The 12,836-nt window shown below is 43.7% G+C and overlaps 1 protein-coding gene across 5 annotated transcripts in view; it reads left to right on the top strand.

The window, feature by feature from the left end:
• Positions 1–1,360: 1,360 nt before the first annotated feature.
• THOC5 (THO complex subunit 5) overlaps positions 1,361–12,836 on the top strand; it is a 31,649-nt gene continuing 20,173 nt past the window's right edge. For 2 of the 5 annotated variants that reach the window (XM_082418544.1, XM_082418542.1), the window contains exons 1-8: positions 1,361–1,507; positions 2,163–2,275; positions 3,479–3,610; positions 5,973–6,116; positions 7,028–7,141; positions 7,290–7,387; positions 9,043–9,189; positions 10,595–10,709. In XM_082418544.1, coding sequence (XP_082274670.1) covers positions 3,515–3,610; positions 5,973–6,116; positions 7,028–7,141; positions 7,290–7,387; positions 9,043–9,189; positions 10,595–10,709 — 714 coding nt within the window. In that variant the 5' untranslated portion in view covers positions 1,361–1,507; positions 2,163–2,275; positions 3,479–3,514. The remainder of the gene's footprint in view (positions 1,508–2,162; positions 2,276–3,478; positions 3,611–5,972; positions 6,117–7,027; positions 7,142–7,289; positions 7,388–9,042; positions 9,190–10,594; positions 10,710–12,836) is intronic. The other 3 variants (XM_082418546.1, XM_082418545.1, XM_082418543.1) reach the window with 2 other exon arrangements.

The raw sequence follows: 12,836 nt of genomic DNA, 5'->3' as shown, positions 1-12,836 counted from the left end.
GAGCCAAGTCCCTTCTACTGGAGAAAAGCCTAGAACTGCCTCAAGAAGCAAAAGGGAAAACCCTCAAGTTAGCTAAGTCAGTAGGACATCCACATATTCCACTCAGAAAGCCTGGGAAAAGGGATGGGAGCTGGGAAGGACCTGGGGGGGGGAAACAATGGAACAGGAACCCAGAAGGTGGAACTTAGAACTCAGAACTTGGGTTTGAACTGAAGAATTTGGAATACAGAATTGGGAAGATAGAACAGAGATGACAGAAGACCACTTGGGGAGGGGTTCCTAATACAAGACAGTTGGAGAGAGGTGCATCTCTTTCTTCCCACATAATGAGGTTGAGAACTTGAACAAGTTGTTCCAGCCCTTCTGTGCAGGGAGTGTCTTCTGCCCTCCTGCAGGCAGAGCTACGGGCTAGGTCCCGTATTTCCCTCACCCCGCATTCCTTTTCTCCCTCTTCACATTCTCTCAGCCCAACCCTCATTCCACTGGGCCATCAGGTGTGTTGAGTGGGGTCAGTGACTTTGGGGACCTCCTCAGTGACCCCCACACCTCATGAACTTCTGAGTAGCTTGATTCTGCCTCCGTTTCAGGAAAACTTGTGCTGGAGTCACTGATGGAACCAGTTAAATATTTACTGTAACTATGGTGTCTTTTCTTCATCTGCAAGGAAATTTGGTAGGTGCCCCAGGCAGGGCCAGCTTCGCCGGTCCACCTGGCTGATCTACCCCCACTGGAGGTTATTGCGTTCCCTGAGCTACTTTTGGGGAGGGCCTCCTTCTATGGCAGAAGGAAATACACTTCATAACCAGGGATTCAGGACATCAGTGTTTCTACCTTCAGATGAGTAGGATTTACTGAACCCCATCAGTACGATTCGTACCAGCGGTAGAAAATACTTGAAGCTGTCAAATGCTGCATTAGATTTGTGACTCTGCCCTAGGGCAAATCGGGCCTAAAATGGGGATGAACTTGTGGGGGAAAAGAGGCGGGGTAAAATGGGATTAATGCCCACCTTGACTTGCTGCTCTCGCTAGTGTGGGATGTTCGGGTGAGTATGACAGTGGTTAAGAACCCAGGTTATGGAAGCAAATTCACAAGTGTCCAAATCATGGCACTACTACATTGTTGCGTTATCTCGGGCTCTCGACAAATTCATTCAACAAATACTTGGCCGAGCACCTACTAGTTGCTGGGCATTGCTTTAGGCGCTGGGGAAAGAATGAACGAGGCACATAGTCTTTGCCCTTGCAACCTCGGTTTCCTGGTTTCAGAGGGCAGCGTGAGGCTGCTGGCCGGCTGGGACCCGCCCAGACAACCCAGGTGCCACCACCTTGTCCCCTCGCAGCCCAGCCGCCGCCCGCACCGCTTGGTGGCTCCGTCGGGACCCTTCGCGCTCCGCTTCCGGCCTCCGCGCCTCACTTCCGGTCGACCGCTCCTTCCTTCCGCTTCTCTATGGTGCGCGAGCCGCCGAAAGTGGCTCGCTGGCCGGGACAGGTCGGGGTGCAGTGTGGTGAGGAGAGGACGGGGATGGGGCTGGGCGGGCTGGGACTGGTGTGCGGACCTCTCGAGGGCGTCCCCGGGCTGGGGTCTGACCCGGGTTCTCAGTCCTCATTCTCCGGGGACCCCGGCCGCTCGGCGCCGCACTCTCAATTTCCTCCTGTGGAAAATGATGGCTGCAGCCTCGTCAGGCCTTACAGGGCAGCTTCTAGATAACGACCACCACGGTGGTGGTGATATCAGCTCACATTTATTATGCGCTTGTGTGTGCCAGGCACTGTCTACTGTCTTGCCAAAGTCAGGATTTCCCACACTTAACGCTTTTCGGGTCCCTCTGTGAAAAATCAACAGAGTCACTTTTTAATTGAGTCACTTTTAAAAATTAAATTTACTTTAAAAGAAAAATTTAAATCTTTACCATAAATAGAAAACTTTTCTCACTTGTCCTATGCAGAAGGTAGTGATAAAAATTAATGTATTTAATATATAAAGGTTATCGTTAATAGTGGCTAGATTTCATCGTCTAAGGATCTGAGATAGAGCCCTTTTGTTAACAAAAGGACGTTGGCATTCATAGATGTTAAAGACTAACTAGGGAAATGACACGTTCTCCTTGAAGCAATCAGAAGTTTCTAAAAAGAATTGAAAGGGATTAACTTTCTCTGTAGGTGCTTAACATTATTAACCACTCGTGTACCATCTAAAGCCCTGCTCTCAGATCATCTTCATCGCCTGCCCCAGTGGAGCGCCTCCTGCATTAATGTCCACAACCACCTCTGAGGTAGGGATGGCTATTTTCATTTGATCTGGGAGGAAGCAGATGCAGAGGAAAGTGAAGTGACTTGTCCCAGGACTCATAGCCATGAAATAGAGGACTGGAGACTCCAGCCCAGGGTTTCTCTGACTCGACTCTGTTGAGGCATTGGCTCCCTCAATAAGTGTTGGTGACAGATTCACTGGGGTAGGGGGGTTAGTGCTGCCCACCTCGGGCTGCTGGTGACAGTCAGTAGAGGTAGCAGAGAGAGGATGCTTTGTGACGCTAGAGGCCCATGAATGTATATTCTGTTCTTTTAAATTTTTTATTTTCTATTCTATTCTATTTTATTTTTATTATTTTTTTGGCTGCATTGGGTCTTCGTTGCTGCGCGCCGGCTTTCTCTAGTTGCGGTGAGCAGGGGCTACCCTTTGTGGCTTCTCTTGTTGTGGAGTATGGGCTCTAGGCACGTGGGCTCAGTAGTTGTGGCTCATGGGCTCTAGAGCTCAGGCTCAGTAGTTGCGGCGCCTGGGCTTAGTTGCTGCACGGCATGTGGGATCTTCCCGGACCAGGGCTCAAACCCGTGTCCCTTGCACTGGCAGGCAGATTCTTAACCACCGCGCCACCAGGGAAGTCCCTGTTCTGTTCTTTTAAATTTTCACGTCAACCAGGGAGTTGATGGCATCGCCAGATGACACGGTGGCAACACTACAAGATACAGTAATGTAGTTGTCAGGAGCACTGCTGTGGCATGGGTTGGACCCTAGCTTTAGCACACTAGCTGTGTGACCTTGGGCAAGTCATTCACCTTCCTGACCCTCAGTGTTCTCACTTGTAAAATGGTGCTTGTTCATATCTGAGAGGATCCTTGTTATAAGAACCGCATGAGAACATACCCTTAAAGTGCTTAGATCAAGGTCCAGCACACAATGATCAATCAGTAGTGTTGAGAATGGGCTTATGTGCCTGGCTGAGGAGTTTGGTCAGTGGGGTGGTGGTGGTGCCTTTAAAGGAGGTGGAGTTGGGGAAGATGAGTTCATTTTGAACAGGCTGAGGGATGATTCCACTTTTTACAGAGGATTAAATTGAGGCTTTGGAGGGTTGATGACTTTTCTTGAGTTACCAAGAGTGTAAGCAGGCACAACTGCTAGTCAGACTTCGGTATTCTGACTCTAGGAAAATCTCCAGTTCCAACTCTGGAAAAGCTCAGAAGCTTTCTCCTCTTAACAGGTCTCTGCTGTTTCCTCCTGACCTCACCAAACAACCATGTCATCGGAATCGAGCAAAAAACGAAAGCCCAAAGTGATCCGAAGTGATGGAGCTCCAGCTGAAGGGAAGCGTAATCGTTCTGACACTGAACAGGTGAGATCAGCCAGGGCTGCTGTGCTGCTGAGAAATTGCAGCTCGTGGCCAAGCACCTGGCTGTGGGTTTGCAGCAGCCGAGGGTCATAGGCACAACCTCCCAGGTGGCCTCTGTTTGACCAGGTGCCTGGAATTCCCTTGGCTCTTCAAGACCTGAATATCCACATCAGATTTAGCTGCAGCATCCCAAGAACCAACAAGCCTGTATTAGACATGATTAGTGCCTGAACAGAGAATGCATTCTAGTATGGTGTGTCTCCAGCTTTCCTGATGGTCAGAAGAAGGCAGTCCATCCGCAGCAGGCCACTAAGGCTTTGGAGATGTGACATCCCTGGTCTGCTACCGAGACAGTACCAGAACCATGTAGCTAAAGAACGTCTTCTTCTGAGGCCTGAGTGCTCTCGTAGTCAGCAGGTTCTTCTTTTGCTGTTTCTCTGTCCTTGAATCTGTCAAGCTAATTTATGACTTAACTATGTTTTTCTTCTCCATTATGGTTTATTACAGAATCTTGAATATAGTTCCTTGTGCAATGCAGTAGAACGTTGTTCTTTATCCATTCTATATATAATAGTTTGCATCTGCTAGTCCCAAACTCCCAATCCATCCTTCCCCTTGGCAACCACAAATCTGTTCTCTGTGTCTGTGAACCTGTTTTGTAAGTAAGTTAATTTGTGTCATATTTTAGATTCCACATGTAAGTGGTATCATATGATATTTGTCTTTCTCTTTATGACTGACTTCACTTTGTACCTAATCTCTAGGTCCATCCATGTTGCAGCAAATGGTATTATTTCATTCTTTCTTACGGCTGAGTAGTATTCCATTGTCTATGTATACACCACATCTTCTTTATCCATTCATCTGTCGATGGACAGTTAGGTTGCTTCTATGTCTTGGCTATTGTGAATAGTGCTGCTATGAATGTTGAGGTGCATGTATCTTTTCTAATTAGAGTTTTGTCCGGATATGCCCAGGAATGGGATTGCTGGATCATATGGCAACTCTAGTTTTAGTTTTTTGAGGAACCTCCATACTGTTTTACATAGTGGCTGCACCAGTTTACTTCCCACCAACGGTGTAGGAGGGTTCCCTTTTCTTCACTCCCTCTCCAGCATTTATTTGTAGACTTTAATGATGGCCATTCTGACTGGCGTGAGGTGGTACCTCATTGTAGTTTTGATTTGCATTTCTCTAATAATTAGCGATGTGGAGCATCTTTTCATGTGCCTCTTGGCCATCTGTATGTCTTCTTTGGAGAAATGTCTATTTACTCTTCTGCCCACTTTTTGATTGGGTTGTTTGGTTTCTTGTTATTGAGTTGTATGAGCTGTTTGTATATTTTGGAAATTAAGCCCTTGTTGGTCGCATCGTTTGCAAATATTTTCTCCCAGTCCATAGGTTGTATGACTTAACTGTATTGATTTTTTTGGTTGGTTGTGGTTTTTGTTTGTTTTTTAACTAGACTAGAGAAACATACCAGCTTCAATTTAAATGGAAGATGATGCTTTCCTCAGATTTAGGAAATTAAAATTAATGAAGAACCTTATCCTTTGGGAGGTATTGATTCTGACTCTTTTTTAAAAAAATTAAATTGAGGTATAATTGGTATATAACATTATATTAATTTCAGGTGTACAACATAATGATTGATATTTGTTTATTTTGTGAAATGATCACCGAAATAAATCTAGTTAACATCCGACACGTTACATAGTTGTTACAAAAATTTTTTTCTTGTGATGAGAACTTTTAAGATCTGCTCTCTTAGCAACTTTCAAATATGCAATACAATATTTTTAATTGTAACTGACTCTCTCTTAAAGAGATGTGTTTGTTTATTCCAAAGTCTGGGAGACCAGTTAGGATATTTTAGTTTCTGCTAAAGCTTGATTTGACCATCTAAACACCCATCAGTAGAAATTTGGTTAAATGAATTCTGGTTCATCTATATGTAGCCATTTTGATGGAGATTTATATTTATTATGATGGGAAATTGCACTAAATAGCATGAACAATATGATCCCATTTTATTTTATTTATTTTTTTAATGTGTTTATCCACAGTACTAACAATGGAGTTATTTCAGGCTGGGAGGTGAGATTATAGGCGAGTTTTCATTTTGTTTTTGATACTCCTCAGTATGTTCTGAATCTCTGACACCAAGCATGCATTACTTTATAATCAGAAAGAGGAAAAGAGGAATTCTTTTCCATTTTGAAAAGAAGAAAAACATTTGATTTGCAGACCAGATCCTTTAGAGACCTGATTTGGGGCTTCATTGTTACTTATCTCAGCCAAGTGTCCCTGTTCCAACAGAGAGACTTTTACTCTCCACCCAAGGCCTGTATCCTTGCCTCCACAGGAAGGTAGATACTACAGCGAGGAGGCTGAGGTGGACCTGCGGGACCCTGGCAGAGACTATGAGCTGTACAAGTACACGTGCCAAGAGTTGCAGAGGCTCATGGCCGAGATCCAGGACCTGAAGAGCAGGGGAGGCAAGGATGTGGTAAGGAGTGGGGCTGGGAGGACACGGACCTGGTGGGTCTGCATGGATGGACCTGTTTCGCACCTATCAGAGCCCTTCTTTATATTGGTCTTACGTCCTGCCATCATCAGGGGGTTAGAGCCTGAGGGCTCCAGATACCTGCCTATTAATTTATTGTAACATCACCACCCAGTCATCAATTACAGTCATGGAAGTACAGGATAATTAATTTTTTCCATAACTGTAATTTGATAATTCATCCAAATGGTATTTATTAAGTGCTGGGTGTGGAGAAATTATGGTACATGTCAATCACCATTGCTATTGTAAGGCTAGATATGTACAAAAAAATCGTAGAGACCAAAAATTAAAGTATTAATATTAAATGAAAAAAAAGGTTTCAGGGCAGAGAAGCAAAACAGTGTGACTGAAAACTAAATGGGTAAGTTCAAAACAAAACAATCCATATTTTTCCAGGAATCTCACTTATTTGTGCTTATACTGGCCAATATTGTTAAGATTATTACATTCTATCTATTTTACTGTAGTCAAGTTTTGCAGCTGTACTTCTGCTATTTTCATTTACATTATTCTGTAATGTTGTTTACAGAGGTCAAGTTGTATGGCATGATGTTGCCGTTGTTAGGATCTCTGTGTACATTGTGTAGAGACAGCTATTGTTTGCATTGGCTGCCTTTGCTCCATCTTTGATTCCTGTTACTTTGGTCCAAGCAGGAATTAGTTTTTTATGCCTGGGAACCTTAAGCATTCCCTTATACAGTCATCCTTCCATTTCCCCCTGACACTTCTTATGGTTCTGAGCTCCTTCCAGTGTCTGTTTTTGATTCTGGATGAGGATGAGCAGTGAGGGGCTGAAGGAAGCTGAGCCAGCTCCTGTTGTCAAGGTCTTTACCAGTTTTTTTGGCCTATAGGCAGTTGAGATGGAAGATCGGAAGATCCAGAGCTGTGTGCATTTCATGACTCTAAAAAAGCTTAACCGATTAGCCCACATCAGGTTGAAGAAAGGAAGAGATCAGACTCATGAGGTAGGAGCTGAGAGATTTAACCCTCCTCTTCCTCCTTCTCATCCCCTCTTTAATTTCCTTTACCCCTTTTCTGAGTTTGCTGCTTCTCTGCTTTGCCCCACCCCACCCCGACTTGCCCCACTCACCTCTGACCTTGTCTTCCTTTCAGGCCAAGCAGAAAGTGGATGCCTATCACCTGCAGCTCCAGAACCTGTTGTATGAGGTGATGCACCTGCAGAAGGAGATCACCAAATGTCTGGAGTTTAAGTGAGTTTTGGAGCACAGAGCTTTGGCAAGATGGTCTGTTGGTAACTGCTTTTTCCTACATAGCTCAGTGTGAGCCAGTTTCTTTAAAAAGAAGTCAGATGCACTTGGAGACTACAGGATCTGGGGGAAGGGTGAATAGATCACTTTGAGTGGGAGAATTGGAAGCAGTAGTTCCAGGCTGCACAAAGAACCTCAAAAGCTTGTCTGACCCTTTTGAATTTTGCGCTCTGAACCTGGTGAAAAACAGTTGTCTCTCCCCAGCAGGCAGAGCCTTTGCGTTACCAGTTTGATTCCTGAGCACCCTGTATGGGAGCAGCTCACTTCAGTTACATCTTTTTAACCTTTTGGCCCAGCTTTCCTCTCTAAAGTTCCAGCAATTCATTTTTGCAAATGGATTTCATTATTTGGAACCTGAACTTCTTGCTGCCTAGCTGCCTTTAGGTGAACAAACTACAGTTTGTCAGTGTCCTTAAACTGTGATGCCCCTTGGCAAATCCAAGCTGAGAGATGTGAAAGAGGAAGGAATCGACAAAATAAGAGAAGGGAACGTGTTCTTGCCTCGTCAGATCTATTTGTGTAAACTGAAAGGAGTCAGGTTTTATTTGTAATAAACTTGGGATGAGGGGGACCACGTTAGGCATTGGGTTTGATGTATGCTGATTTTTGAGAGGTGTCTTTATCTGCTTCACAAATCCATCCACATAATAATATTTAAATACTAATAGAAGTGAAATCCACATCAGGTACCTGAGTTAATAGTATTGTACAATTGTCAGTTTCCTAGTTTTGACAATGTATTATGCTTTGATAAGATATTATCATTGGGGGAACCTGGGAGAAGGGTTCATGGAGGAAATAAACTCTCAGTGTAAGACTTACAAGAAGTTTCAAAAATAGTACTATTTAAAAAGAAGAAAGATATGATGCTCCACCTGTAACCATTGTTCAGATGAAAGCCAGCAAACCCTGTAGCGAGGCAGGTGGCCATGTGGAAGGATCAGGGGCCCTGGAATCAGACAGCCTGGGTTCAAATCCCAGGTCTGCCTCTCCCTAGCTGTGTGACCTTGGGCAAGCTGCTTACTGATGGAAGCCTCCATCTCATTTGAAAAATGGAGATAAAAATCCCCATCTCAGTTATTGTGTGTCACTGTACATGAACAGCTAAAGCCTCTAGATCTTTTCACATCTGGTCATACTATGTTGGATCTTCCCCATGCTATATTTAGGCAGTTAATAATTTGAACTTAAGTGTAGACTCTTATGTTTATTCCTGTTAAATGGCATTTCTTGGTTTCAGCCTGACAGTCTAGACCTAGACCATGGTGTTTTTATTTGATTCTTTAAGCTCTTAGCTCTCTTGCACAGCTTGGAGAGGTCTGTAAATTTCATAAGTGTATTTTTAGGTCTTCAGCTAAATCATGGATATAAAGCTTGGGCAACATGGATAAGGATCCTGTGGCATGTCACCAACTACCTCTCTTCACATTGAAACACCTGCTAATGAGCATTTGCTGAGAAGACTGGATTCTAGGTTCCTAGGTAGCTGTAGACCAGGGCTGAGTTGACGTACACGGAGTGGAACTCTGGGCCTGTCTAAGCCACAGTTTGGGTTTCTGAGGGCAGCAAGCAGCTTAACATTGAGTTTTTGACTGCAGGTCAAAGCACGAAGAAATCGATCTGGTCAGCTTAGAGGAGTTTTATAAGGAGGCCCCTCCAGATATCAGCAAGGCGGAAGTCACAACGGGAGACCCTCACCAGCAAACCCTTGCACGTCTGGACTGGGAGCTGGAGCAGCGGAAAAGGTAGCGTTTCCTCCTTCCTGATCTTGTTCACCTATGCAGACACCGACCTTTATCCATGAGGAACAGTGCTTTGTCCTGACCCAGGATCAGATAGCAAAGCACTGTGGAACCAGCAGAATTGTCTCTAAGACCAAATCCCGTTTTGTGATTAATTCACACTTAGCAGTTCACACTTGACCAACTGTATCATAAGTGGGATTGGAATTGCTTAATGCCGTTATGAGAAAGAGTAACCTTTCCTTTAAAATTTTAGTGCCTAAGATCTAAGTACCTTTTGTATTATTAATCTGATTTTTTTTTTTTTTTTTTTGCCTTTTCCCCCACCTGTAAGCATATTTGTGTGGTATTGCAAAGCTTTGCAAACATTATTTTAGAAGGTTGTACAACATTCCAGGGTAAATTGTAAATCACATAATTGTTCCCATATTGAATTGGACTTTTAGGTTGTTTGCATTTTTTTGATATCATAAATAATGCTTTGAGGCACCCCTTTACATATAAAACTTTTTGTACTAATAAAGAGCTTTTATTTATTAACTGTAAGTAGAATGTCTATACTGTGTAATTTAATCTAGATCTTCCTTAGAATATGGTATGTATATTTTTTTCATCCTGGACTTTTTATGGTTGCATCCCTTCCATCATGGTGACCTTTTTCCCTTTCATGTTTGTACACGAGTTCCAGGGCTTTTGGTTGGCACATTTGTTCTGTTTTCTGTCAGAGAAGCTGCTGTTTTTAATTCCTTGCCTTTTTCTGTTGTTGAGTGTATTTTGTGCCTTTGGTCTACATAGTGAATTTAATAAGTACTGAGTCTGGATCTTAGGGACTTGGTGTCAGTTTTTTAGCAGATGGGGCTGGCCTGTCACACCCCTGTCCAGTACATCACTTGCCCTTGGCTAAGCCATAAGTGTTCCATTCCTTTGGCTCTGGTCTGGAATCTATCCCCACTCTGCCCCACTCAGGTCCATGGGCCTCATTTGTGTCCTATAGCTGCTGAGTCCATATATTTGTGAAAGTTCTGGGTCTAGCCTCTGAGGCAAGAAACGGAGCAGTAGGTGACACCAGTGGTCACGGGCACGGCCTCTGGAGCAGACAGGCATGGGTTCAGAGCCCAGCTCTGTGCTTGCTCTTACTGGATGACCTTGGGCAAGTTATCTACCTCCCTGGGCCTTCGTTTCCTCCTTTGGGGATAAAAAAAAGTCCCTATCTTCCAGGGTTTTTATAAGGATTAAATGCCATAATGCTTGTAAACCATTCTCCAAAGTGCCTGGCACATAGTAAGTGCTAGGTAAACATTAGCAGATAATCGTGACTGCTGTCATTAGGTAGAGTCTGATAGTGAACAGGTGTGTTGGGATGTCCCTGGAGAGCATCAGGCGACAGTGCTCTGTCTTCCCCCAACAGGCTGGCGGAGAAGTACCGAGAGTGCCTGTCCAACAAGGAGAAGATCCTTAAGGAGATTGAAGTAAAGAAGGAGTACCTGAGTAGCCTCCAGCCTCGTCTCAACAGCATCATGCAGGTGAGGGTCTCCCCACACCCCGCCACCTCCTTGGCTTTTGCTTTGCCTTCACCACTCAGTGACACATTGCTGACCTGAGGCCACCAGCAGCCACATCACCCTGTGGGTTTTGTCGGGTCTGTTAACCCTAATCAGTGTTAGAGCACAGTGCAAGGATGGTCCCGTCTGCATGCCCACAGCAGGTGTGATAAGGTTGTTCCTGTGTGGAGGAATTGCTGGCAGGATTGGCTCTGGAACGTATACACACACGTACCTCGGCGTTTTCTTTTCACCCAGCGCCTATTCCGGGTAAAACGCTTTCACAAACTGTAAGTTTAGTTTACACCTTGCATGATCTCCACCAGCCCACAGTCCCCGGGTATCTAAGCATTCTTCCACAGATGTCTATTAGATCCCTCTGACTGCACCTCAGGGGCCAGCTGCTCAGCAAATCTACTCGCTCTGAAAAGAACTTTACTCATATTTGAAAATCGTTAGGTACCTTAGGAGGAAAAGTCCCCACTTTACCTGTAAAATGTAATTTCTTTCTATATAGGTGACCTGATTTTTGTTTGCTTTGTGAAGCCAGATTTGATCTAAATCTTTATAGTTTTATAAAGCAGGGTAAATGGCTAATATGGAGGAACTTTGTAAAAGGACCCTAGTGAAATTGAAAATTCACTTTTGTAGGATTTGGCAAGATCTACATTTCTTCTCTTCAACTCTAGGCATAGAATTAGAGTTAACAAATATGCTCAGTAACGCTTCATATAGGACAAAAATCAGAAACTAAAAATTTTGGTTGTACTTAAATTTTTCCTGTTAACTGGAAACACTCTGAATGCTCCTAAATAGGGTACAGGTTAAATAAATAGGGTACAGGTTAAATAAATTCTTGTGTGGTTCAGTCTTACACCTATAATGGAAGTATGGAGCATCCTGTTACTGACAGAATAACTGGACAGAAAGATCTATTAAATTATGAAATCAAAAACTGCAAGTTGTAGAACATGTTGTATAATCCCATTTGTATACCTTCATTTACAAAGTATTCGAATGGCTGTATATATGTGTAAGTCATGTATGTGCTTAGAAAAGTATGTTTTCACACCAAACCATTAAGTTACCTTTGGTGGTTGGGAACTGGGAATTTTTGCCTTATAAACTCGAATACAACTTAAAAAAAAATGTACATATACTACGTAAAAAAAATAATTTTATATAAAGAAAAGCATACAACTCGTAAGCATACTCACAGTTCAGTGGATATTCACTGTGTACACATTTGTGAACACATCTGTGTAATCAGCACCCAAATCAAGAACATTAGCAATTTTCCAGAAGTTACTTTATTCCCCTCCCAGTCACTGTCCCCCCACCCCATAACATTAATCTTGACTTCTAACATCACAGGTTAGCTTGGCCTGTTTTTGTTGGTTTGTTTTGTTTTTTAAATTAATTTATTTTTGACTGCTACGGGTCTTTGTTGCTGCGCGCGGGCTTTCTCTAGTTGCAGCGAGCAGGGGCTACTCTGTTGTGGTGTGCGGGCTTCTCATTGTGGTGGCTTGTTGCGGAGCATGGGCTCTAGGCACACGGGCTTCAGTAGTTGTGGCACACGGGTTCAGTAGTTGTGGCTCATGGGCTCTAGAGCGCAGGCTCAGTAGTTGTGGTGCATGGGCTTAGTTGCTCCACGGCACGTGGGATCTTCCCAGACCAGCGCTCGAACCCATGTCCCCCTGCATTGGCAGGCGGATTCTTAACCACTGCGCCACCAGGGAAGTCCTGGCCTGTTTTTTAACTTACATAGATGGAATGATATAGTACATATTCTTTTGTGTCTGGCTTCTTTGATTCACAGTTTGTGAGTTTCATCTAGGTTGTTGTGAGTACCAGGAGTTCATTTATTCTCATTGATGTTTAGTGTTTGATCTGGAGTGTTTCCAGTTTGGGGCTGTTGTGAATAATGCCACTAGGAGCCTTCTTATACATGTCCTTTGGTGTACATGTGTACACATTTCTTTTGAATATATATCCAGGAATGAAATTGTTGGATCATAGTACGCTATGCATATGTTTAGCTTTGGTATTCAGTGAAACAATTTTCTAAAGTGATTGTGCTGGTTTTTGAAATTCCCACCATCACCATGT

Source organism: Balaenoptera physalus, assembly GCF_965194825.1.
Source record: "Balaenoptera physalus genome assembly, chromosome: 12".
NCBI classification, from domain to species: domain Eukaryota; kingdom Metazoa; phylum Chordata; class Mammalia; order Artiodactyla; family Balaenopteridae; genus Balaenoptera; species Balaenoptera physalus.
This window is presented reverse-complemented; position numbering and strand designations above follow the sequence as displayed.